At 41.1% G+C, this 26,851-nt stretch overlaps 1 protein-coding gene and 1 long non-coding RNA gene across 5 annotated transcripts in view; one reads left to right on the forward strand and one right to left on the reverse strand.

Moving 5' to 3' along the window:
- LOC105487306 (GDP-mannose 4,6-dehydratase) overlaps positions 1–26,851 on the forward strand; it is a 635,071-nt gene that overhangs the window by 302,882 nt on the left and 305,338 nt on the right. For all 3 annotated transcript variants that reach the window (XM_011750748.3, XM_071097732.1, XM_071097733.1), the window contains exon 7: positions 5,315–5,442. In XM_011750748.3, the coding sequence (XP_011749050.1) occupies positions 5,315–5,442 (128 nt within the window). The remainder of the gene's footprint in view (positions 1–5,314; positions 5,443–26,851) is intronic.
- LOC112427661 (uncharacterized) lies at positions 9,443–24,796 on the reverse strand. 2 transcript variants are annotated; one of them, XR_011624134.1, is made up of 3 exons: positions 24,661–24,796; positions 9,703–9,798; positions 9,443–9,582 (listed from the first exon to the last, which is right to left on the reverse strand). It is a non-coding gene; the product is annotated as an uncharacterized lncRNA (long non-coding RNA). The 2 variants fall into 2 exon arrangements; XR_003019361.2 differs by having other exon boundaries at positions 9,476–9,607.

Genomic DNA, 26,851 nt, shown 5'->3' on the forward strand with positions numbered 1-26,851 from the left:
AAAATCAGAGAATTAAGAGATGTAGTCGTCTATTAGTAAAAGAACTAAGAAATCTTAACTTTCCATTGAGACTTAATTATAGATACCATTAACATTGTAATGTAATCGTTATAATAATGGCTAACAGTTACTACTTGCTGATAACCATGAAACCTGGATTTTCTCTTTTAAACATCAAAGCTTTTAGGTACTATTACTATCCTTATTTTACAAACAGAGACATACTGATTTTCTTACATTTCTATGAGAAGTGCCATTTAATCTACATTAGTGTACCCGGTGATTTGGCATGGCAGATATTAATATGCAAGTAGTACAGAGGAGACTATGACTTTAGAGTCGTTAAGTGGTTTGTGTTAAGATATCACAGCTGGTTACTAACAGAGCTGGCTCTCCATTCGTTGAGCTAACTTTTCTTAGTCCTCTTTCTACCTAGAATCTTATAGTTTAAGGCTTTTATAAATCAAGTATGTATTTAAATTAATTATAGGAGTTCCATTATCCACATGTGCTATGATTCACAAACACTTAGGTCATCTCATCGCAGGAGGGATTCCTCCTGCATTGCACTGTGGCTTAGCGAAACAGCGCAAGGCTAGAAAGCCAGTGAGACAGGCCTGGGTCAGGCTCGACTACTTGTGCTGACTCAGGAAAGGTGTGCAGTCTCTGTGCACTTCTTTTTCTTCACCTGTCACTTGGGATAGTCTCAGCCCTCATGTTCTATGCTTTTATATAGTTTTTTCCTTAAAAGAGCAGTCTTCCGTAACATGGACTAAAAATGAGGAGAGCAAATTTAAAAAAAAAATCATTTTAAGCCTTTCTTGAGAATTAAGTAGCAAAACATATGGTTACAAAAATGTTTAAAATTAATCAAAAACTTTTTCTTGGAATCAAGAAAACAATTCTATTTATAATAAAAAAGAATAAAGTGTTTAGGAACGAATTTAGCCAAAGTGTAAACATTATTCCCTGAAAACTATTACGCATTGTTGAAAGAAATATTAAAGACCAAAATAAAGGGGAATAACATCCTATAGTCGTGGATTGGAAGGCACAATAATGTTAGCATGGGAATAGTCCCCATTTTGATCTACAGATTCAACATGATCCCTTTCAGATTCCCTGTTGGTGTTTTTGCAAAAATCAACAGGCTGATCCTAAAATTCATATGGAAATTCAAGGGACAGAGAGTAGCTAAAATAACGTTAAAAAAGAACAAAGTTGGAGAACTCATACTTCCTGATTTTTAAACTTGCCACAGAGCTACAGTAACCAGGACTGTGTGGTACTGGCATAAGGACAGACATTGAGTACAGCAATGAAATCGAATTGAAAGTCAGAAATTATCTCCCACATTTTTGATTAATTGATTTTTGAGGAAAGTGCTAAGACAATTGAATGAGAAAAATAACCTTTCCAACAAATAATACTGAGACAGCTGGATGTCAACATGCAAATGAATGAAGTTAGACCCTTTCATCACACCAAATATAAAAATTTACTAAAAATTGATCAAAAATTCAAATGTAAGAAGAAAAACTATAAAACTCATAAAAATGTATAGGAATAAATCTCCATAACCTTAGATTAATGAAGCCTTCTCGAATATGACACCACAAACACCTGCTACACAAGTGAATATAGACAAATTGGACTTCATCAAAATTAAAAGATAAAAAAGCTTTTATGCTTCAGAGAGCACAGTCAAGAAAGTGAAAAGTCAGCCTACAGAATGAGAGAAAATATTTACAAATTATATATCTGATAAGGGACTTGGATCCAGAATGTATAAAGAATTCTTACAACTCTATAATAAAAAGATAAGTAATCCGATTTGAAAATGGGCAAAGGATTTGAATAGACATGTCTCCAAAAAAGATATACAAGTGGCCAGTAGGCACATGAAAAGGTAATTGCTTCATATCATTAGTTATCAGAGAAGTACACATCGAAACCACAGTAAGGTACCACTCAGTGCCCACTAGAATGACCACAGTCTAGCGGACCATAACAAGTACTGGGGAGAATGGGAAGAAATCAGAGCCCTGTTTCCCTGCTGGTGGGAATGTAAAGTGGTGCAGCCACATTGGAAAAGTCTACATTTCCTCAATTGGTAAAACAGTTCTCATCTGACCCAGCAATTCCACCCCTAAGTATATAACTAAAAGAAATTAAAACATATGTTTGTGAAAAGACATGAACATTGCATTATTCACAAAAGGCAAAGGATGGAGGCACCACAGATATTCATCTCATGGACGGTTAAATAAAATTTGGTATACTTATATAATAGAATATTAATTTGGCCATAAAAAATGAACAATGTACTGATTCAAACCACAATATGGATGAACTTTGAAAATGTTATGCTAAGTAAAAGAAACCAGGCACAAAGACCAGACATTAATATAATTCCATTTATACGAAGTGCCCAGAATAGGCAAATCTGGAGATACAAGGTAGATTATCTGTTTGCCAGGGCTAGGGTACTAGGAGAAAACTGCTAAATGATACAGGGTTTCTTTCTGGGATGATGAAAGTGTTCTAAAATTGATTGTGGTGATGGTTGTACATTTCTATGAATATAACAAAAGCCATTGAAGCATATGCTTTAAATGCATGAGTTGTATGCTATGTGAATTGTATCTCAAAATAGCTGTTCTAAATAATCGTTAAAATTACATTTTGACCAGGCGTGGTGACTCATGCCTGTAATCCCAGCACTTTGGGAGGTCGAGACAGGGAGATCACGAGGTCAGGAGTTCAAGACCAACCTGGCCAAGATGGTGAAGCCCCACCTCTACTGAAAAAGAAAACCCAAAAGTAGCTAGGTGTAGTGGCAGGTGCCTGTAATCCCATCTATTCGGGAGGCTGAGACAGAATTGCTTGAACCTGGGAGGCGGAGGGTGCAGTGAGCCGAGATCGCGCCACTGCACTCCAGCCAGGGCGACAGAGCGAGTCTCTGTCTCAAAAAAACAAAACCAAAAATTACATTTTAAGAACTAGAAATTATAGTTAATTTTGACTGGTTATCCAAGATAACTTTAGGAACCAGATAAGAAAAGATCCACCTTTCTAGCATGACATTAAAGTTCTGGTAATATAAGAACTTTGTAGTCACATAGCTCTTGATTTGAATCCTGTTTTAGAATAGTTGATTTATGTAGCTTCCCTGAATCTCAGCTTCATGTGGGTACTAATAGTTCTTAGCCCGTGGGTTGCTTGGAAAATTAAATGAGTGACCCCATCTAAAGAGCTTAGCACAGTGCTATCAGTGATAGCCCTCAGGAGGGGCCATAACCATCATAAGGTTGTGGTAAGAGTTGGAGGAGAAAGACCCTTCCTCATCTTTGCGAGTGCTGTTCCTCCTGCCTGGAGTACCACCCTGTCTCACGGCTTGATTAATCCCTTTATGACCTCCCTGGTAGACTCCATTCAAGCTCCATTTCTGGGGGGCATTTCTCACATGCTGCGCCTGGCAGCCATGCTACAACCCCAAAGCCTTTCTCCCCTTGCAGACCTGTCATTTTATTAGGTTCAGCACTGGTTTGTTGGCCCATCTGACCCTCTCTGTGATACCTGAGAGCAGGAGCTGCGGCTTCACTCCCAGATCCCCAGTGCTTAGCTCAGTGCTCAGTGATTGGTGGGTGCGTAGTGAACAATGGCTGAGAGAATCAATAAATTGTATGAATAGGGTCAAATGCTTCCACTGGACTCCCAAACATTAGTTTACTGGTAAATAGGTTAATCTGAAATGTTTTATGTTGAAAAATTTATTTAATGATTTGACATCATTGGTTTCTTAGTATACTTTGAGAAAATAGTATAGTCCTGACATTGAAATAACGATAAACATCAAAAAACCTAAATTTAATTATAAATTTACATTTAAATTTAACTGTTACAAGTCAATAGAAAAATTTTTTAAATTAATAATTAGCCACTAATTACTTACTGGCTAATAAGTAGGTTTTCATTTCAAAAGGCACTTTTTTTGAAGGACCTCTTTGTGCTATATAAACCTCTGTGGAAAGTTGAAACTTTGTATTTTTTAAGGTACCATCTGAATTGACAAGGGAAATTGAAAATTTGGATTTCCACGGTAGTCCCATTGTATTTCTTAAGGATAATAATGTTGCTGTAAACGTACGTATCAAGTTTGTGGAGTAAGTGAATCTGGTGTATGTTTGAACTTGCGCTAAGCCATATTCTTGCCAAACTTTGGAAAACGTATTTAGAAATATTGCCCTTATCCGTGTGCCTGTTCTCCAGAAGCCATACACTTTGATCATAATATTTGCCTCCCTGCTTCATCTGCAAAAGAACATAAAGTCATTGGTATGTGATAAATTATGATATTCATGTATCTAAACTGTATGAATCCATTATTAACTGCTAATATGTGTATTATTACCTTGAGAATTTGGTATTAAATGGTGTTTTCTCATAAACTTACCTTGATACAAGGTAAAACTGTCTCAGAAGTGCCTTTTAACTTTGTGATCTTTTAAAAGCAGGTAGAGTTTTCATTAAAGACCAGAGAACATTAAAACAATTTCAGTACTTTCATCAATATATGGTCCCTTTCATCCAATCATTTCAAAATATTACACAAAATGTAGGAGCCCTTTCTGTAGATAACACTGAAATGAAGTTGGAAAGTGGCATTGCCTTAAGTATAGTACAGAGAAACTTTTGCCCGGGGGCCATATCATATCATTTGGATGGCTGTGCAGGTTTCTGAGTAAGAGCCATCACCACTTATTTTGTTAAGAGAAAGGCAGCCCAAATAAATTCCTTTCTTGTTTCCTTTAACTAGTTACCCTGTGAACTAAGCTATGTTTCTTTCTCTCCCCATGAGTCCCAAAGTAGCTTTATTAATAGGAATATATGATGTTTGTGTTCTTAAAAAAAATCAGGGTGGTCTTAGATGTCTGTCGTCCATTCTGGCATTTCCCTTTATACAACGCTTTTGAATTTTCTGTTAAAAAAACTGGCATTCCAACAGCTTTTCTTTGGCCTAATGCCTGGGCTGCATATTGAAGCAGCAAATTAGGAATGTTAAGATGTCCCCGAAAGAAAAACATTTGTTATGAAAGTAGAGCTGATGTGACACATAGAATTAGGGCTTCTTAACTTGTCTAAATGACAGTTAATGATCTTTCTTCTTTTTCTTTTCTTTTATTATTTTAACAGGGTGGCTGGGAGTGCAGAATGAAAGAAATGCCCAGAGGCCGAAATTGGGTTTGGTTCACCAAACTGTTAAATGTGTCAAATGCACTTGACTGATAATACATCTTTTGCCTCTTTTTAGGAGCTAATTTCGTTACTCGAAAAATTAGCCGGTCAGTAGCTAAGATTTACCTTGGACAACTGGAATGTTTCAGTTTGGGAAATCTGGATGCCAAACGAGATTGGGGCCATGCCAAGGACTATGTGGAGGTAGGAACTGACACATTACATTCTTGAAAATACCCGTATCCATTGATATTCTAAATGCCAAGCGTACAGTGAAAAAGTGTGACCTAGAGATGGGGGCATACAAACCTTTGCCGATGCAGATATGTTTACACTCATGCTACTTTCAATTCTGGGATCGGTAGTTCAGAAGTACAGGTAGCTTACACTGATTGGTACTTGAATGAGGAAAACTTTCACAAATATTCTTTTAATTATTTGTGCTGGATGTTGGATGGATAGATAGATGGAAAAAATGTTTGAATGGTGCTCCTCTTTATTTTGGGGGTATAAAAGTACTAGTTTTCAGATCGTCTAGAAATACTACCTCATTTCAATGTATATAATCCAAGATTCTCGGACTTACATTATTCTACTAAATCCCGCCCCGAGTAATATTCTTATGGAACTCCTTGCTTTCTGCTGCTGAAGAGTCTGGTTATTAACATCACACACTTCTTAACATGTCAGATTGCGTGTCGTGGAGCTTTACCTATTAACAAGAGAGAAAGATGTTAATAATGATTCTCTTGTAAAATAATGGATATTGTTAAAGGGAAATTCAGATTTTCATTCTTGGGATTCCTAGACATGCTGTTTTGGGTTTGCATATATTACATATACAAGTAGTATGATTTTTCTTTTATAAACAAGTGGTTACATTTTACTTTGTCCTGACCTCCCTGCTTTTAAATATCCGTGTTGGTTCTGCGACCAGACATGAGCAAGCATGGTAGAGACATTATCCTTTCCCTGGAGTTGCCTGTCCTTATTCAAGCGCTCACAGATTTCCTGTGCTCATGAGTCTATTTCCGTCCTGAGTGGTCCCTCTCTGGGAAACCGGACCCAGCTTTCTTGTTCATTTATGCAATTCAGAAAGAAACTGTAATGCCTACAAAGAAAGCAAACAATTAGTTTGTTTGCTAGTGCAGAGATTAGGCTCACCTGCGATCTTCTTTTTGTTTATAATAATAAAAAATGTGTGTGTGTTTGAACACCTAATAGTGATTTCTGTTACGCACAAAATAATTAGCTTTGACTTTAAATTTTGAACATTGCAACATTAAGATCATTTATTTATTTAGTTATTTATTTATTTATTTATTTTTGAGACAGAGTCTCACTCTGTTGCTCAGGCTAGAGTGCAGTGGCATGATTTCGGCCTACTCCAACCTCTGCCTCCCAGGTTCGAGCGATTCTCCTGCCTCAGCCTCCCGAGTAGCTGGGATTACAGGCATGTGCCATCACACCTGGCTAAGTTTTGATTTTTTAGCAGAGATGGGGTTTCACCATTTTGGCCAGGTGGGTCTCAAACTCCTGACCTTAGGTGATCCGCCCGCCTCAGCCTTCTGAAGTGCTGGGATTACAGGGATGAGCCACCGTGCCCAGGCTAGATCTTTTAAATATGTGCTTCTAAGCTATAATTACAAAGAAGCATTTTATGACATTAATCCTTAGATATATTTTCAGAACATCACATCGAAAACTATATAGGTCCACACTTAGAAATTATGAGAAAGTAGATACTGGCAAGAGAAGCCAAAACTTTCTTTTGTCTAACCTAAATGACCTTACCTACTAAAAAATAAGAGGCTTGTTTTGTAAAAATACATTATTTTCTCAATAATATCTATTTATCGTTTAGCCTTCTAGCCATCAGCATCTGCATAGAGCTATGTAATAAGCTATATAGGTATTTTTTTTTTTTTTGAGACGGAGTCTTGCTCTGTCGCCAATCTGGAGTGCAGTGGCACAATCTCGGCTCACTGCAACCTCTGCCTCCCGGGTTCAAGAGACTCTCCTGCCTCAGACTCGTGAGTAGATGGGACTACAGGCGCGTGCCACCACACCCAGCTAAGTTTTGTATTTTTAGTAGAGACGAGGTTTCACCGTGTTGACCAGGATGGTCTTGATCTGTTGACCTCATGATCCACCCACCGTGGCCTCCCAAAGTGCTGGGATTACAGGCTTGAGCCACTGCACCTGGCCCTATATAGGTATTCTTTATCCAAAATCTTCTCCAAGTTCAAGGAAACAAATAGATTAAATTTCATTCAATTTTATTATTTTGCACTTAGGTGAAAAAGGAGTCAGGAATCTAATAGATTTTGATAGTGAGGGAAACGGTATACCATAATGTTAATAGTGCTTTTTACAGGTTACGTTTATTTTCTTCTTTATACTGTCTTTATTTTCCATATATTTTAAATGAACGTGTGTAAACCTTTGTAATTGGCTGGAGTAGGAGGTGATATTTCAGAAATAGGCCAAATAGTCTTATGAAAATGAATGAGACTGTTAAGTAAGTAAGGAGAAAGTCTTGTGTAAACTAGTAGATCTGAAAGAAGGACCCTGCTGTGATCTCACTCCCCAAATGCCAAGCTAGCACTGCTGCAAGTGTAGTCCACATCTTGGCACAACAAGCCCACATTTGAATTAGCATAAAATAAAAATATTTTATAAACATTTTGGCTCAAATAGGGGTTGGTGCAAAAAGGTTGTGTCAAATGAAGTCATTTTTATTATTGCTTGACAAGATGGTCTCATTACAGCCTTTTCCACAGGCCAACATATTCACACAACACTCCAGCCTTTGAATAAAAATACATAAACACTCTACCCTTTAAATAAAAATTTGGAATGGTTGGATTCCATGGAGAGACAGATAGAAATGTTAGGTCATTCTCCTTGCCATCCAAGTCTTGATTGGTTCCATAATACAACTGGGTCTTGTGTACTAAGGACTCTCCTGGGTTTCTAATATGTTGATGATGTAGGAAGCATTTTATAGTTCTCATTTATGTGTTCTGATCAAAGTTTAAATTTCTTGGTTTTTGAAAAGGTACGATTATTAAGTAAGAATTTATAGCTTGGTACTCTCCATTTTAAGAAATATTATCATTCCTTGCAATTTTAAATGTATTAACATAAGGTGACTTCAGAGATTTATGACTAAAAGTGAATTTGTTGCCAAAATTAAAGTCAGCAGCCATAAAAATGAAAAAGGAGAGGTATTGTTTGTTTAAAACACATATGCACCCTGACACTGAAATCAACTTTAGAATAAAGAAGTGTTTGCAAATGTAGATCAAACAAGTCCTATTACCGTCTCATTTACACACATTTTAATTATACAGTTGAAATGGGAAGAGTTCCCTTATCCACCTCGCAGAGCGTGTGATGGGGTGTGGCCTGCTTCATTCGTGCCCCACTGCTCAGACCTCTCGGGGGAGCATGCAGATGGGCAGGTTGTGCGGCTCCCACCCTGCGGCAGTGTCTAGAGGTGATGTTGACAGCTGAAGCCCCAGCGCGCATGCGTTACAGGGCGCGCTTTCAGCTTAGCCGTCCATGGGTGGCTTGTGTTAGCTCAGTTAGACTCCTTATCTCCAGGACAGAGCGCTTTCTGTATCCTGAGGTTCTTGTTTTGGTATACTGGAAGAATCAGATCACACGTGGGCTTGGAGAAAAAGTACAAGGTTTTATTGAGTGGAAGTGGCTCTCAGCAGATGGGGGAGCCAGAAGGGAGGTGGAGTGGGAAGGTGGTTTTCCCCTGGAGTCGGGTCTCTCAGTGGCCGGAGCTCTCCTCTCTCCGCCCCGGCCAAACCCCGCATACTTCCACCGGTCTGTGGACTGCTGGTGTACTGGTGCCTGTTGGTACCTCTTGACATTCTCTCAACATCCAGCTGCTTGTGTGTTCCTCTGGATGTCCAGCCGCTTGTGTCTCTGCCTGCTAGAGTCTCGGGGTTTTTATAGGCACAGCATGGGGGTGTGGTGGGCCAGGGTGGTCTTGGGGAAATGCAACATTTGGACGTGAAGGCAGGAGTGCCTGTCCTCACCTAGTCCGTGGGCATAGGCCCCGGGGTGGAGCCCTTACCAGGGACCTGCCCTTCTCCTCCCGGCACTTCCCTGCCCCTCTTCCGTATCACAACCCCTCTCTTTTATACGCAAAAATTTTAGTAAACTTTTAGATGAAGTGACTGACACTTTTTTACTTATCAGTGAATTTCTGTAATGAAGAGCAGAGAGCATTTTCTCCTCCTGTTGTGAGGTGGGTGCTGGTGATCCCTGCTGTGCAAGTAGATTGTTTCTCAGCTTAGACAAGCTGCTTTATCTTGATTTTTCCATCTGTATAAAGGACAGAATATAAACCCTGTAAAAAATTAGCATCAGTGCGCTATACATATATGAATAAAGCTTACCTCTGACTAGTAAAAATTTTCGCAACGATTTATAAAAAGTCCTTACTTGTTGCTGATTCCAATTCATTTTCATCCACCTGTAGTCTTGCTTCCTAGATCAAGATGTCTTCAAAGTTACTTAAATGAGTAAGAAGTATTTCAGCTTGAAGAAAAAATATATACAGCTATATTAAATGATATTGTACTTCTGAATAAAGTCATAGGCAGTTAGATCTTTTCCAGTATTTTATTGTAAAACTTTTTAAACATAGAGAATAATTGAATAAATTTTACCTCAAATACCCACATACCACCCAAATTCTGTAATTAATGTCTACAATTACTGTTGCATTTTGAGCAAAAATTACTATTTAAGTAATTACTGCAGTGCTAATGGCTTACAGCTATAAACAATTTGCACAAACACAAGTTACTAAAAATTTGCATTTTATGGGATATAGATAGCAGTTCAAACTTTTAAAATATTTTTATCTTAAGTATTTACCTGACCCCTCTACAACCTGCTTTTATGCCCACCTCCCTCCATCTAGGCTCAAGCAGCTTCACAAGAAACACTCTAGTGGCAATGCATGCCATTTTCAACCAGTGTCCAGCAGTCAGGATTATAGCAGTGGTGGCTGAAAACAGCAAGGGAGAGAACCTCTGACTTCTCAGGGTGGCATTGTTCGTTCAGCATATATTCTATTGAGTACCTGCCATGGTCACTGTTCTGGTTGCTACAAATGACAGCGTGTGGTCCCACTGAGGTCCCACGTTGATAAAAGTATGTGAAACACAACTATAGCCAGAACATATTGACTGATAAGCTAATTGGTAGGAGCTGGGCCAGAGTATCTTAAGGCTCTTACCGCCCACAAAAAAGGCCCCTTGCTCTTGGGAGACAGGGTGAATCAAGAGACCTAAGTCCATCCTCTTTCCAGGACTCAGTAAAAGCCATGTATAAAGTGGCAAGAGGTTTTCCTGCTACAGCGAATCCCACAGATGCTGCAGAAAGGTCCTACTGGTAATCCAGAGGACGTGAAGATCGTTCGGGGTGAGCGCTGAAATTCAGCAGAATTTAACATCATATACCTGCATCCTTTTTTGTGTGTGGAGGTGGCAGGGGACAGTGAGCACAGACTGAATAATAACAAAACGGCTTTTAGAAATAAATGTAATTGCCAAATGTTAGGTGCTTGTTACATACTGGAAACTTTTGAAGACTTTTTATAGATTTTAAAGGTAAGAAACTGGCTGAGATAGCTATCAGATCTTGCTGAACCTGTGCTATTGGCTGTATCAGGTAAAGAAGCAAAGGGTGTGTTTGGGGAAAGTATGCAGTCAGGTCTCCAGTCCCTTCTGTCCCGTGTCCTCAGAATGAATTCACCTTCATTCCAGCTCTCAGTTCTCAGCTAATGCAGAGACCTGGGGAGGGTGAGGAGCCTCTGGCAGGGTACATAGGTTATAGACAGAGCTGGGAGAATTGCCCACTGCTGCCCAGTCCTTTCTTTCCTATCTGTCCATCTTCTACTAGCATTTTGTATTCTATGTGACACAAATCTGGAGGCATCAGATGTCATTTAAACTTTGAGATCTTATTTAAGGGAAGTGTGCTTGTTGCAACATCACCTTTGATGTCAGATTTTTCACGACCCTTTCATTGGACTTGTGACAGGGTGCTCCGTTTACTTGGCCCGCCATGCTCAACTGCTTGCGGGAGGGAGCACATGAGTGAGCGGGTGTGGGATCCGGCTGGCTGCTGCTCTGTGCACTGGCAGGAGCAAGCTCCATTTACTCAGCGTGCTGCGCTCAACCCCTTGCGGGAAGGAGCATGCACGTGAGAGAGCAAGACCAGCTGCTCTGGTCACCGGCAGGAGCAGTCTCGTGCGGGTGTTGCTGTGGTACACAGGTTGGGGGTGCCTGTGCCCCTGAAGCCCAGAGGGTGTGTTACAGTGCTGTCTTAGCTCTGCCGTCTGCGGACAGCCGTGTGTTATCAGCTCAGCTGGCCCTTTGCCTCATCACGTGGAGCAGCTGCCCTCCACCAGCGAGGGCAAAGGGCCAGTGTAACAGCCTTTTCTGGGTACCCGCACTCAGTGGGTCCTGAGCTCTTGTCTGGAGTCCAGGAAGAATGAGGTGGCGTGGACACTTGAAGGATGGTGAAGGCGGATGCACTAGTCTGTTGTCATGCTGCGGCTGAAAACGTCCTGGAGACTGGGTATTTATAAAGGAAAGGAAAGGAGGTGTGATGGTCTCACGGTTGGTTCCACGTGGCTGGGGAGGCCTCACAATCACGGTGGAAGGCGAAAGGCATGTCTTCCATGGCAGCAGGGAAGAGAGAGAATGAGAGCCAAGTGAAAGGGATTTCCCCGTTTAAAGCCAACAGCTCTTGTGAGACTTATTCGCTACCATGAGAACAGGAGGGGAGACCGCCCCCACGATTCAGTTGTCTCCCACTGGGTCCCTCCCACAACACGTGGGAGTTATGGGAGCTACAATTCAAGGGGAGATTTGAAAGGGGACACAGCCACACTGCACCAATGGAGGATTTTCTTTAGCTTTGGAAATGGCTCTCAGCAGAGAGGGGAGCTGGCTGTGGAGGGGACGGGACAAACAGGTAGTCTTCCCTCGACGTCTGGCCGGCTCTTCCCTGAAGTCCAGCCGCCTCTCCTCCGAAGTCCAGCCGCTCTCTGAAGTCAAGTCTCCTCTCTCCAGTCAAACCACTTTTCTCGCTTCTACTGACTGAGACTGGGGTCTTTATAGGCAGAGGATGGGGTACAGGACGGGCCATCGGTAGTTTTGAAAAAGGCAACGTTTGATGGGCAAAAAGGCATTATTGAGAAAGAACCATTCAGGAGAGAGTGGACAAACAGGAGTAGAGGCTGTCACCTTGGGCCATGAGTTTCAGGCTTTTTGGTTTGAAGGTGGGGCTTCACCAGGGACCTGCCCCTGTCTGCCTCCTGCCTCTGTCTCCATCAGTAGACCATGTTTGTTCATATGCAGGAGAGTAGCATATAGCAGTAGTGTCTTTTTGTGTTTCAGTTGTCTAAAGTGTTAGTGGTGCCTGAATCCGTTTGTTAGTAAGGCCTTACTTAACAGAAAGCAATGGTGAGGTTGTAGCTGTCTCATAAAGTGACAGTGGTCCAGGAAAACCAGGCCTCTGCCGAGAGCTATCTTAACAACATCGTTCCTGTCTTCCTAGCACGGGGGAAGGCATTGTGTAACTATGTGCAGAGGATATTTACCTGGAGAGTTTCCTAGAAAATCTGTTCTATTAGAATATTTGTCAAGTGACTGTTAGATAATAAGGCCAGCAGTTGAATTTCTACTCACTTTGGGAGTCTAATTCCATATTATTACTTCGGAGCCTAAGGTGTTCTTTCTTGGAAGGCAAATATGTCCCTGGCCTGCTTGCTGAATGTGTTATAATACCTGTCGATTTTTTATTTTGACTTTTTATATTGATTAGTGAGGTATTGTTATTGTTTTCCATTGTGGGAAAAAATCTTCTAGCCTTCTGTGGGGCTATTTAATACAATCTCTTTGAAAAATACACCAAGAAATACAAATGGAAATAACTAAATAAATAGTCTCTCCTTTATCTGTATTTAGAAGAACGTGGTTTCTGTGTTGTTTCTAACAAACCAAACATTTAAGGAAGGCAGTTCAAGGGCCTTGATTAATAAAGAGAAAAGAACAGCTTTATTTATAGGAAAAGAAAAGCTTGTAACAGTTTCCTACATCTTTGAAACATAACATGTTTAGATTAAGCAAAAAACCATTTTCCTGATCCGGCTGTGGAAAACTCTGTATAACAAATTCAACTCGCCATTTCTCTTTTTTCCTCTTTTTTCATCCTGAACAGTAAACTTTTCAGTGTATTATTTAAAATAAGTTAGAAAAATGTAGAAAATCAGTTGCCTGTTTTATCTGGCTGGGTCTTGCTTGATTGGAATGACATCCCAGGAGCTGCTGTGTCCCCAAATAAGAACCTGTAGCGCCCGTTTTAAAGTGTTGTTTAATGAAAGACACCTATATCACCCATATTTCCAGTATGAATTGAGTTTTCATTCACAGATAATTTAGAAACATGAGACTGGGTGCATTCTTAGATCACATTTTCAGTTTGATTTAAACCACATAATATTGAGCATATGATGTTAAATCAGAAAAGCAGTTATTGGCAAGGATATGTATGGAGAGAGGATGAAAATGCATAAAGTTGCATATTCATATAAAATGGGTTAGGTATAGTGCCTGTGGACGTGGATTATGAGGATTATGAAACTTCATGTAAGTGCTGCTTAAGTTCTAATGGGTAGCAATTAACCACATTAAGATAGAAGCTTGTACTCCACCCTTTAGTCATGCTCGTTGATGTGGAGTGTCATTATGCCACTGCGGACCATGAAGTGACCCATTGTACTTGAAAGTCATGGTGCTAGTCTTAAGAGCAAAAGTCCCAGGAAAATAGTGTAAGAAAGTTCTTACACTAAAGAACTTCTCACACTTAGGTTAGCTATTCACTTTTACACTTACCAAGTCCATGAGATTCCTTGAGCTTTCTCTATCCACCCCAGCCCGGTCTGCCCTTCCTCTTTCCCTACCCTGCTCCCCAGCTGCCTCTTCCTTCACTGGTGTCTCCCAGTTTTTTGTGACTTCCATGAAAGTCTGGAAAATCTGAAAATATGAACTAAACTGACTGTTTAATTTTAATAACAAGACTGTCCATGGGAAATAGATATAAATATCTCTTATAAGATGCGACATCATCTACATTTAGTGATGATTTTGCTTAGACAAGGTATATATCTTCAGTATTCAGCGCTTCATATTTACACTCATGCACTCTGGAGAGGGCAAATCGTGTTTGCAATCGAGGCAGTCTTTTGCACACACACCATATGTTAATCACTCTGTCTCTCTTGCTCTGTCTCTTTCCTAGACACACACAGGCTGAAAGTCCGATCTCTGTTTTTCAATGCATGCTAAAGTCCTGTTTGGCTTTATCCTACTGATTAGCACCTTTATTGCAGGAAATAATTTACTAAAATTACGTGTTTTGTCTTTGCAGAGCTCTGGTGGAGAAGCCTGGGGGCTCTGCTCTGTCCCTTTGTGGGCCACTTGAATGCCCAAGCCCAAGCGCCCGGTTCCCAGGCTCATCCTCAGGGGACTCTAATGCAAGCATGTTAATCTTGCCTTTGTATCCAAGGACACAAAACAACACCTTTTTTAAGCTGAATGTTCCCAAAAGCAAAGAAACACGTTTTATTTTCAGCCCCGTTCACTTCCTGCTGGAAGACACCTCTTCCGCTTCTGCTGTGGGAGGGAATTAGAGCAGTAATGCCACAAAGATTCTCCTTCTCCTTTTTCTCAGGTGAAGAAGAAAGTTTGATCCTCTCTGTGAGTGTTGGGTCATTTGTATTTTTAGTATCTGTTATTTCAGTTTTCTACCTGTTGACGTCAATACAGCTGGGATAATTGATGGCTTTGTAGTGCTGATTTGATCTCCCCTAGACTCTGATTGTCTAATGACCCAGGGCATCAACGGTAAGACCAGGCAACATGGACTGGATACTGTAGGAAATGGGTCAGATCTCATGTAAGCATAAGCTGTTTAACACCGACTTGCTGGTGAAATACGTTTAATACAGGCTGGGGACTTTGTTCCATGTGCTCCTACTCTATGCCTTATCGAAGGTGAAGAATATTCAAAAGCCATTGTTCTCTTGGGATCAAATTACCAGAGGATTTTTGACTTGTTAGAGATGCTTCAGAAACTATGCTACATATGCCCCAAACAGATAAATTTGGGGTATAGTTAAGTAAAAGTCTCCTTTTCCTTTTAGAAGAGAAAAACAATTGGACTTCTCCTAGGGCCAGTTATGTACAGGTACAGTTTACAGAAGCCGAATTATGTAAAGGCAAAATTGAGAAATCCTTTGAGAAATTGTCTTTACATTGTTGGCCTAAGCCTCATATGGAAATTATTAGTAGAGTTCTCAAAGAAAGGGATGAAATTACTCCATGGGATAGCTTCCCTAAGTACCTCTCAGAGTTATGTAAAATATTTGAGATCACTTTTACCATTTTTCTCATAGAGAGAATGGTTGGGCTCTTGCTATAAAGAGAAAAGTGAGGGAGACCTCTGAGGAGCAGTCAGGACTTTGTTAGCTGTCTCATGTCAGTCTCTTTTGGGGAAGCTTCTTGAAGGCAGGACCTGGATCCTATCCCTCTTTATCTTTAATCATCCCTCCCAACATGCCTGGCACATACAGATGCCCAGATGCCCAGTAAATACCTGAATTGGATCTCCCTGCCCATCGTTTCTTCATAAAATTATAAAAATGAAATTGGTGTATATGAAATGTGTTCCATTTCTTTTACTGTTAAAAGATGCTTTCTTTAGCTAGCACAAGACATTGCCCCCAGAATATGATCTTACCACACTTAGGTTGAGTTGTGCTGGATTTACTTGATGTCAGCAAAACGTTTGCAAGCACCTTTCTTTCTTGTTCAGTGCAGACCATAAAGGAAAGGAAGCAATGTCTATATGTTCTCACACAGCGGCCAGTTTCCTGATTTTCTCTAGAGTCTACTATTATTAGACCTTATGCCTAGCTTTATTTTTACTTTTGACTTACTTGCTTATTTTGAGGTAGGTCTCACTCTGTCACCCATACTGGAGTGCAGTGGCATGATTTTGGCTCACTGAAGCCTTGATCTCCCAGGCTCAAGTGACCCTCCCACCTCAGCCTGCTGAGTAGCTGGGACTACAGGCATGTACCACCACACCCAGCTGATTTTTTTTTCTTTTTAGTAGCGATAAGACCTCCCTATGTTGTCCAGGCTGGTCTTGAACTCCTGAGCTCAAATGATCTGTCCATCTCGGCCTCCCAAAGGGCTGGATTATAGGCGTGAGCCACCATGCCCAGCCTTATTCCTAGTTTTAAAGGAAGAATATCTAAGCAGATAGAAAAATGGAAAGGTAGAAGGATAAACTGGCCCTATTTTACAAAACAATACTTAAAAATCACTAATCTAGCGTTAGCTTGAAAGACCAAGTACCCATGGGAGTACTTGATGATGTCGACATCAGCTCATTCAGAAACCTTTTTGTGTGATCATCACTCTATTTCCTCTCAGTGTTCAAGGATCTCACTGGTTAGAGGATTCTTCTAGAGAGCCAGAGTTCCAAGGAAGGCTCTGTTGTTACGGAAAACCTTCCCACTTTCCTATCCCTCCCTTCTCCCCTCTCTATCGTGTCTCCCCGTCTGTACCCGTCACCAACACATGCAAATTAGAAGCAGGTCATCTTGTAATAATAGGGCTTTATTTTTAATATAGTATATTTTATTATATTAATATACAGAATTTTACTTAAAGATTCTTATGTAGTATTTGACAGTGGCTCTGGGAAAATCTGTGCACACAGTGCGGTAAGAAGAAAGGAAAAGCCTTCTGCAGTACCATTTTCTGTCCCTTGTAAGTGTGGTTTCATTTCCTCCCTGGTCACACATCACCCACATGCTCAGACGACATATCCCTGTTCTCGGGTCCGTCCTCCAGCTTCTGACTCACAAAGCAGAGCAATAATGTGTGGGTGCTTGTGCTGGAGGGTACAGGTTGCATTCCGGGAAGGTGACTTGGCTGGCCTCCTGTCTCTTGGGCCATTCTGTCACCAAGTCCACAGGATACAGATAGCCATTCAAGGTAGTGGAGCTGTGCCTACTTCGTCTCACCAGAAAAAGGCAGAGATGAGGATGTCAAGGGCTGCATAATTTCGTGTGTTTTTTCTTACAGTGTGTCCTTTAGTCAAGAATTATTCGCTGGTTTTGCCTGGGTCTTAAATTTCAAGTTTGAAAATGAAATACAAAGATCTATCACTAGAACTTATTTTAAACCCTGGAAGGTTGTCCTTTTCTATTCCTGTAGTGCTTTGTCGTTTACATCTTCGTATTTGATTCTCCCAACACGTATGTAACCATGGTTAGGAGAGCACGGATTGTGTTTTGTCATTTTCGTGGGAAAAGGCTGACATTGAAAGCAGAAGCCCTTGGCTGATGTCTTCTCTTGGTATCAGGCAGTGGGTCTCAGCCCTGTCCTGCCAGCTCCTCAGGGCAGTGTCTTACCATGATACGGCGCCGTGTTTCTGGGTTGATTTTTGGCATATTTAGTCATTCTTGTGAGATTTTAAAGTCATGTTTTTTAGTGGCTTCAAGTGTTGATTGTGTAGCAAACATACTCCTCTCACTAGGAATGACATATAAACTAGCATCTCTGCTACTGGCCTGATATCTGTAGTCATACTGTGAAACCGCCCCAGTGTGAGAAACTGAGTGAGAAGGAAACTGTAAAACATCTCAGGAGCCAAATGTTAAAAGGCTAGGCCCTGTGTCCTAAACAGACTTCCTTTATAGTAAGTAGTATTTTAATAGTGGTACAATCATATAATTTGAAGAAGATACCACTTGTGTACAGGAAATACAAGTTTAACAGAAGTCATTTCATTTGATGCTTATCTTCAAAAAAACACCTGAAGAAGCTTGAAGCTGTGGCATGGGTGGTTTAGATTCCATTGCCTTTTGTCAGTGGCAGTGGAAACTTCATTGTAGTTAAGCATCTGCCTGGGCCTTTGGGAAAACAAAGCATCATTGACTGGCTGGCTAATGAGTCATCTATTAAAATCATCCCTAATGAATTGTGGGTTTGCTTGTTTAATTGCGCGTGGTGTTGGGCTCTCAAATGTTAGCAGTCCAGTGGGGCTCAAAGAAACTACACTGGTTTTATTGAGCATTTCGGTCGGATTCTTCCAAAGTCACTGTGCCATGATTGGCTTTCTCTCTTGTTCTCCCTCCCTTTTTGTCTCTCTCTCTTTCTTTCCCTCTCCTTCCCCTCTGTTTATCCCTACTTCTCTTTTTCCCTCTTTCCCTTTCCCTCCTTTCCCTTCCCCTCCTTCTAGGTCCTCTTCTCTCCCTCTCCCTTTCTTTCACAGGTTGTGGGGTAGGAATACAATATAAAAACTCTTACTTTGGAGAATCTGTGCTAGGGCCAACAGCATCTTGAGTATGAACCACCCCCGACCCCGCATGTGAAGGGTTGGTAGAGCCTGGTGAGTGGCTGACAGATGCCCCCTTTTCCTTTAGCTGCACCCTCACGTTTCAGCAGCACTGGTCGCTGTGGGCATGCTACCTTGGACCTAGGTGGCTACTGGTCTTCCTTTCCCTACAGCCATGTTGTCAGTCTAGAACAGGGTATCAAAACCATCGTGGGAATAAAGGGCTGAACTCCATAAAAACTACGATTGTATATTGAAAACGTTTAAAGACAGTTTTTACACCAGTAAGAATGCCGAGATTTTCAGGTACAGCTTAGCTTCCACCTGCGAAGCTGCATAAGCAGTGGCTGGGCAGATCCGAATGAGGAAGGTGTCGCCATCTCCCAGTATGGCCCCTTTCTTTATGAACAGCTCTAATGGTCAGTTGTTATTTTAAAGAAGAAGTCTTCCTTGAGCCTGAAACCATTAATTAAAATACCCATTTAGCCTTTATTTTGAAAACCTTACTACATACTGAAAATGCATGAACTACTGGACACTTTTACAAGCTTACTTTCACAGCAGTCTGGTAAGATAGGTGCTATTCTCATATTTTTCTCATTAGAGGGAAAAAAATAAGGTGGAGAGAGAGAAGCTTCCTGAGTTTGGCCCAGATCAGGCGCGTTCATCCGGCCGACCCTCGTGCTGGCTGTGTCCTGCACTGCGATGCTCTCTCTGCCTCCCACATGGCTGCCAGAGTCGCCTTTCTGAGATACAGATACTGTCATATTTCAACTTAAAACCATCAACATCTCCACCACGGAATAAAGGCCACTGTCTGGAGCATGCATTCTCGGCCCTGGGCAGGGCCCCGGCGTCCTCCCCTGGAGCTGCTGGCCCTGCACTGTGCCAGCCCTGGGCTGCCCCTGCTTGCCCTTGGAGTCCTGCCCTGCTCAGGCCCAGCACTCAGCTGTCTCTGCAGATGCCCTCCTCAGGCGCCCTGCTCTCCTGGCCACTTCACTGAAGAACTGGCCGTTTCCCGCTTCTTCTGCAGTGCTTTATTCTCAGCCCTGCGAGCCCCTGCCAGGGCCTGGCTGACACGCTTGCGTCTGGCCCTTGGCATCTCTCACAGCGTCTTGAACCCCGGTGCTCAACTACCTGAGATTGAACTGAGTCAAACCAACTCAGCCTCAAATCCAAGTGTCCAGCTTCTTTATGGGAAAAGCAAAACCACTGGCTCTGTGGGGACACACATTCTCTGCAGATACAGTGGATGGCTCGAGGTCTGAGGCATGCGAGGCCTCCGTGCTGCTCTCCCTTTAGTGGATGCCAGCTCCTACTGTAACTGGAGCCCAGGGTGGGCAGTGGCCGGCCGCTGCCTGACTTGCAGACCTCCTGAGGTATCCTCACCATCCCAAGGTCATGGCAACCTTGCAGACTTCTGCCCAGGCCTAAGCAGGAGGCGGGGCCTGTGTGGGAGAGGCCCTAGCACCGCACTCATCAGAGCTGTGCGCGTGACCACACTGCTCTGCTTCAGGGGGCTCAGTGACTGGGTGTTGAGCTTTGCAGACTCCAGTCAAGAAGGGTGGGCAGTTGGGTGTGACACGAGAGGATCCAGAATTTGCCATCCAAATCCTTGGGAGACACAAGACTAAGGCCCAGTGCCTGCTGCAGTTCTGCCTTTGACATTGTTAGGGATGCACCTTGGGAACTTGGAGCACAGGGATCTTCCCTGGAAATAGTCTCAGGTGTCACGTGTCACCCTGCATTGGGACTTCATGAGACTGTGAATAACTACATTAAACCAGATGTGTAAGAAGCCAGAGTATAGGTTATAGTTACTTCAGACTGTATTTAAAGGTTCTCTCTCTGTCTTTTTTTTTGAGACGGAGTCTCTCTCTGTCGCCCAGGCTGGAGTGCAGTGGCGCGATCTCGGCTCACCGCAAGCTCCGCCTCCCGGGTTCACGCCATTCTCCTGCCTCAGCCTCCCAAGTAGCTGGGACTACAGGTGCCTGTCACCATGCCTGGCTAATTTTTTGTATTTTTAGTAGAGACGGGGTTTCACCGTGTTAACCAGGACGGTCTTGATCTCCTGACCTCATGATCCGCCCACCTCGGCCTCCTAAAGTTCTGGGATTACAGACGTGAGCCACCGCGCCGGCCTAAAGGTTCTCTTAATTAAAAAAAACAAAAAGCAAAACAAAAAAAATTACAAAAAACCTCTTTCGTGATGATTCACACACGTTCTATGTAATACAAATCAGAGGCTGGCTTTTGGCTCCCACAGTTTAGCAGCAGTGCCTAAATGGGATTGCTAGTAGCATTTTTCCCATCAACAAAAAGATCTGTAGGATGGATGTACTGTATTATTTTTTCCTTTCCCCCGCTACATCCATTCACTGATGTAGATGGGAACATAATGCAAACTTAAGCTTGCCTTATTTACATAAATCTTCCTGTTAGCTTTCCGCTTTACCATATCTGCATTTTTATGTTTGACCTATTAGTACTTTTTTGGTTTTATAGAGAAAAAAAGTGCTTCCCTCAGCAGAACCATCTGGCGTCGTTTCCTGTTCCTCAGCAACTACATGTGTATTCTAGCAAGGCCGCCCTGTGGTTTTCTGAGTGGTGCTGTTTCACTGGTGGTCTTAGAATTCAGCTGGAGTGATGGAAAAGTTACACTATGGGCTTCTTTCAAGTCTAGAGTTTCCAAGGTGAAAAAGTGCATATTATTGTCATTTTTGACGTAGCATTTTTTTTTCCTGTAACTGGAATATGGTCTTTTAAAACAAATCACACCCTTCTATTCTTTGAGGAAGAAAACTTGCTTCTAAAAACATCTTTTAGATACTTGGCTACCATATTTCCTTGGCAGCAAACTGAGGCAACTGAGGATATAATCCAGACATTTTTACCACATGCAAATTTTCTTAAAGGGTCAGTTATTAATAACTAGTTTTCTTCAACAATGAAGGAGTAAGGTAACAATAAACAATGAGCAAATTACATAACTAAAGGATGTGACATTCAGTTTATAGTTTGTGTGGCAGAGGTAAGTTCAGTCAGTCTCATCCTGAAGGGCAATGTGTAATACTGCTTTGGGCTTGCGGTACACACAGAGAATCCCAGCTGGTCACTGGGCACATTTTCAGAGGGGTGCGTGCATGAGGTTGAAATTCTGTATTTTTATGTTGTAATATTCTACAGATTTTGAAAATTTTCTGACCAAGTGTGCACTTATTTTTCACTTTGTGAAATACTGCTTTCTAAATCTCTGTTTTTAGAAACAGTCCCCAAAAGATTTTGTTTGTATATGTGTATTTCTTTTTTTTTCTTTTTCTCTTTTGTTTTTGGTCTGTGCACATCCCACGGGTAATTGAGATCCACAGGCTGTGGAAAGAGGAAGACCCCAGAGGATTTTCTTTTTCTTTTTTTGAGGGAAGGTGGGGTATCACATTCATCACCCAGTAGGCATTACATTTCACATTTGGTTAAAACTGTGTTTTATAACTGTTTGTATTTAAAGCTTTCAAATTTTACTGTGTAAGATAATGCAAAGTGTTTAACCTGTTGGCTGTTACATAGAAAGAACTCTAAAAAGATGTAGTGCTCCCCACAATCCTTTGATTAGATCACTTATTTATTTTATTTTATTTTATTTTATTGGACAAAGTTGCACTCTGTTGCCCAGGCTGGAGTGCAGTGGCGTGATCTTGGCTCACTGCAATCTCTGCCTCCTGGGTTCAACTCATTATCGTGCCTCAGCCTCCCGAGTAGCTAGGATTACAAGCGCACACCACCACAACTGGCTAATTTTTGTATTTTTAGTAGAGACAGAGTTTCACTATGTTGGCCAGGCTGGTCTCAAACTTCTGACCTCAGCTGATCCACCCGCCTCGGCCTCCCAAAGTGCTGGGATTACAGAAGTGAGCCACCATGTCCGGCCAAGATCACTTATTTTTAGTGATCAGAAATGGTAGATTCTAAAACGATAAGATTATGAAATATTTTGTTCTTCTCCTTAGTTTGAAAAAGTCCTCAAATGTAGCCTCAGGCCTATAATTTTTTATGAAGACTTTAGAGACATTGAAAAAAACTCTATACTAGGGGATTTGGTTTTTGGAGGTGCTTTTCCCCTACAGAGTGGTTCGTGGTCCCTCGAAGACCTTGCGTAGTCGGGATGTTGCTTGAAGGTGTGCAAAGTTGAAGGGAATGCTCAGTTTTAATTTTAAGAGGAAGGAAAAAAGTTAAAAATTGAGGCTAATAAAAGTTAATGAGGAACATTTAAATCCTTCAATGGTTCAATTTATGTTGCAAGTCAGAATGGTTCATACCGTTATTATATGTGTGTGGCAACATCCTCTCTCTGCTGTAATTCTTTTCCCTTGAAAACTAGCCCGTGCGGCGTGGAAGGCACATCATGCTCTCATGATTGCTGTTCGTTCTTTTGACAAATTCCACGTTTTTTTTTTTTTTTTTTTTTAATAGGGGAAGGAATAGGCACAAGGAAATTAAAATATAAGCGTCTGTTTTTTTTCTGCCATTTTTTTCCTGTTTGACAGATTACTGAATAAAGCATGGTTATCAGCAGAGTGACCATTTCTAACTGTCTCTTTGTGCTTAAAAATTTATTTTGGGATGGGAAACATTCCCCAAACCCAGAGGGTACACTTAATATGCCAGTTTTCATTTGAGAAGAATTACTTTTCAGTTGTAGGTGTTTTGGGATGTAGCCTGACTCAACATACAGTATTAATGGTCCAAAGATAGAACAGCTGAACTTTCTGACTGCCCTTCTTTGGGAGACATTAGCATGTCCCTGGAGACAGTTTCCCCAGCTCTGGTTACGCAGATCAGTATGTAGGGAAAGCTTATTACTTTTAGAAACGTTACTCTTGGATGGCCCTGTCTATTACCCACATCAAATATATGGTACACATTGCTGTTTTCTTTGCTTTGGAAATGCTTTAGAACTAGACCCTCCATCTTTCCCTGACTGTAGGGTCTAAGCTGTGGGAACAGATTTTGCATCAGACCGCCTTGGGAAGTGAAGTGAACTTTTTAGTGATAAATTTAATTAATTAATTGCCATTTTTCCAGAACTTCCAGAGATTTTTCTTAAAAACACAATGCCAGGTTTTTAACAGCAATTTTTAGAAAGTCAATGCTTAACTCATTCAGAGAAAAACCCCTATGATCCATTTCCTAGAGGGCATTAGCCTTATCACTTGTTTTTATTAACAATATGTCTAGATATAGATATAGATATACTTGTGGAATTTATCTCTAAATGGAATATTAAATCTTACCCCTACACATTCCTCATACTGAGGCTTTTTGTGGTGAGGACGGTGACTGTACGCCGGGATCAAAAGAGCCTCGTGTATGTGCAAAGCATCTGTTGTGCTCTATGTTGGGTCCTCAGCCTTTTCATGCTGCTGTCCAGCCTCGTACAATCACTTAACCGTTCCAAATCTTACTTTCCTTATATTCAAAGGGAGGGGGCTGGAGTTCAACATAGGTTAAGATTTAGAAACTGAGAATATGGTATCATCTTTTTCCATACAGCATTATTTACCATCTAGTATAAAGTTTATGTTGTTTTTAAATATATCTGCTAACAAAATGTAGTGTTCTGTGACAGGGTATGATTTTGTGTTTTAACATTGTACAATCCCTAAGTGAAACAAATTATTTATAAAGCCCAGTATCTTTTTTTTCAGTTTCATTTATTATTCTGAGCTTAAGCTAACATCTTTTTTTTTTTTTAAACATACCAGGATAAAAAATACTATAGAAAGTGCTACCTGATAGAAGTAAAATTCAAGCTATACATGCATGCCATACGGTATATAATTTTAAATTTTCAGTGATTATTACACTATAAAAAATAAAGTAGCAGTAATTTTAAGAATATTTTTATATAAGTCAATAAATCCCAAATATTAGTTAAACATGTAAAAATATTAAAAAATTATTGAAACATTTTACCTTCCTTTTTCTGTATGAAGTCTTCAGAATCTGGTGTACATTTTATACTTCACAGCACACCTCATCTCGGATGAGCCACGTTTCAGGTCTCATTTCACGCTAGCCCTGCAATAGTGAACACCGCAGTGGGATTCTGGATCTTGATCAAGAGTTTGCTTTCTTATACATGGAACCACATATTTAAAAACCACTGTTCGTAACTATGGTTACGGAATCCTGAAGGGGGCAGCCGTGAGAAAAGAAAATCAGGATGCTTCTCTGATGCCGTCTTGTTGGATAAGCACTGTATCACTTCCATCGTGGTGACCATGTGACCCTCACCTCGCGCCTACTGACTCGCCCATGGGGCCATTGCCGTGCCGTCCCTGCGTGTGGAAGGAGCGAGCAGAAGACTCTTCCCAGTCTTGTCCCCAGAGGGAGAGTCTCCGGGAGGTTTTGGGGTGGCTGTAGCCAGCACCACACGCAGATGGACACCTTTTACCTTCTGGAGTACAGATTGTCCTTGGAGAAAAGCAACCACACAAGAATCCCACTCAGTGACTACTGGGCCCCTCTCAAAAGGAGGGCAGCTTACACTCACAGCAAGATCCTGTTGCAATCCAGAGAATCCCAGAATTTCTGAAGTAAAGAACCTAAGAAAGCATCTAGTTGTTGACATAGGATTAACCAAAGAACATAGTCTATACTTTTGGGTCTTTAATTTATACTAGACAGAGTCTTTGTAACTGTTCTTTTAAGCAGGCAATTCACAAGTAGGCAGAACCTAAATTGTCAAGTGGGAATTTTGAAAAAACTTTACTCAAGTGCCTCGGCTTCAGACTAAGAATCAATTTCATTATGGAGAGCAGTTTAGCTGCACCTTTCTCTGTGCTTTATCGCACTTAATTTACCAGACTTTACTTGTTCCAAAAGCCGTTAAGTCTTTGTTTAAAAGGAATTTCATCAGGACGTATGATGTGCTCTTTTTATTCCTAGTGGCAGCAATACAGATAAATTAAACGTTTATAACTTGACTAGTGTGACTAATATCCTACGTTTTCTGGTGGATCCCATGTCATTCTTTCATTGATGTAACCTTTTTTCCCCTGGGAATCTCAAAGTATTTTTTTCTGAACTGGTTGGTATAGGCATGCTAATTACAGAGGTGTGGATGTTCTAACTCCCCTCTCTCTAAATGGCTTGCCTTTAGGGTCAGCCATAAGTCAGGTGCAAACCTGGGATTTTAACACAGAACTCCTGATTTTTGAATTTCTGCTCTAATCTTTAGCTACATAAAAATATGAAGAAACTGACTACAGCAGATTATTCTAATACATGTCCAGCTGTCTGAGCAAATAGCCATGGGGAAGAGCTTACCTCTCACTTCTCTTGGAATCATCAAGCCTTCGAGCAGCAGTTCCTGTCTCATGGTGCCTTGTGTGTGTCTGGGGATCAGAGGAATGATAAGAAGTCAAGAGGAAGGGAGGATGGCTGAGTAGAGTGATGGAATTTCTATGCCTTTTTGTTAACTGGAATGATGAAATTAAAATTATGCCACTTTTATTGAGGTTTGTAGCATAGCCCAAATTTAAAGAAATTTTTGATTGAAGTAAATATTTTTTGCCAAGAGACTTTCAGAACAAAATTGGTCAACATTTGTAAACTACTTAGGGCAGAGAAACATTAGTTTAAGCTTTTAAGTGAAAAATATAAGAAAAGGAGCCTACAAAGGATGGTACAGTTGTCCCCTCCTATCTGCAGTTTCACTCTCCATGGCTTCACCTATCTGCAGTCAACCATGATCTGAAAATACTAAATGGGAAATTACAGAAATAAATAATTCTTAAGCTTTAAATCATGCACCTTTCTGAGTAGCGTGATGAAATCTCACACCATCCCACTTCATTCTGCCCAGACGTGAACCATTCCTTTGTCCGGTGGATCCACACTGTCGATGTTCCCCACGCATTAGTCTCTTAGTAGCCTCCTTGGTTATCGGGTTGACTGTTGAAGTATTGTAGTGTTTGTGTTCACTGAATCCTTACTTTACCTAATGGCCCCATGGTGCAAGAGTTTCGATGCTGGCATATTGTTATAATTGTTCTATTTTATTATTAGTTCTTGTTGTTAAGCTCTTACTGTGCCTGATTTTTAAATTATTTATCATGGATATGTATGCATAGGAAAAAACACTGTGTGTGTGTACAGTTTG

This window comes from Macaca nemestrina, chromosome 5, assembly GCF_043159975.1.
Source record: "Macaca nemestrina isolate mMacNem1 chromosome 5, mMacNem.hap1, whole genome shotgun sequence".
Taxonomy (NCBI): Eukaryota; Metazoa; Chordata; class Mammalia; order Primates; family Cercopithecidae; genus Macaca; species Macaca nemestrina.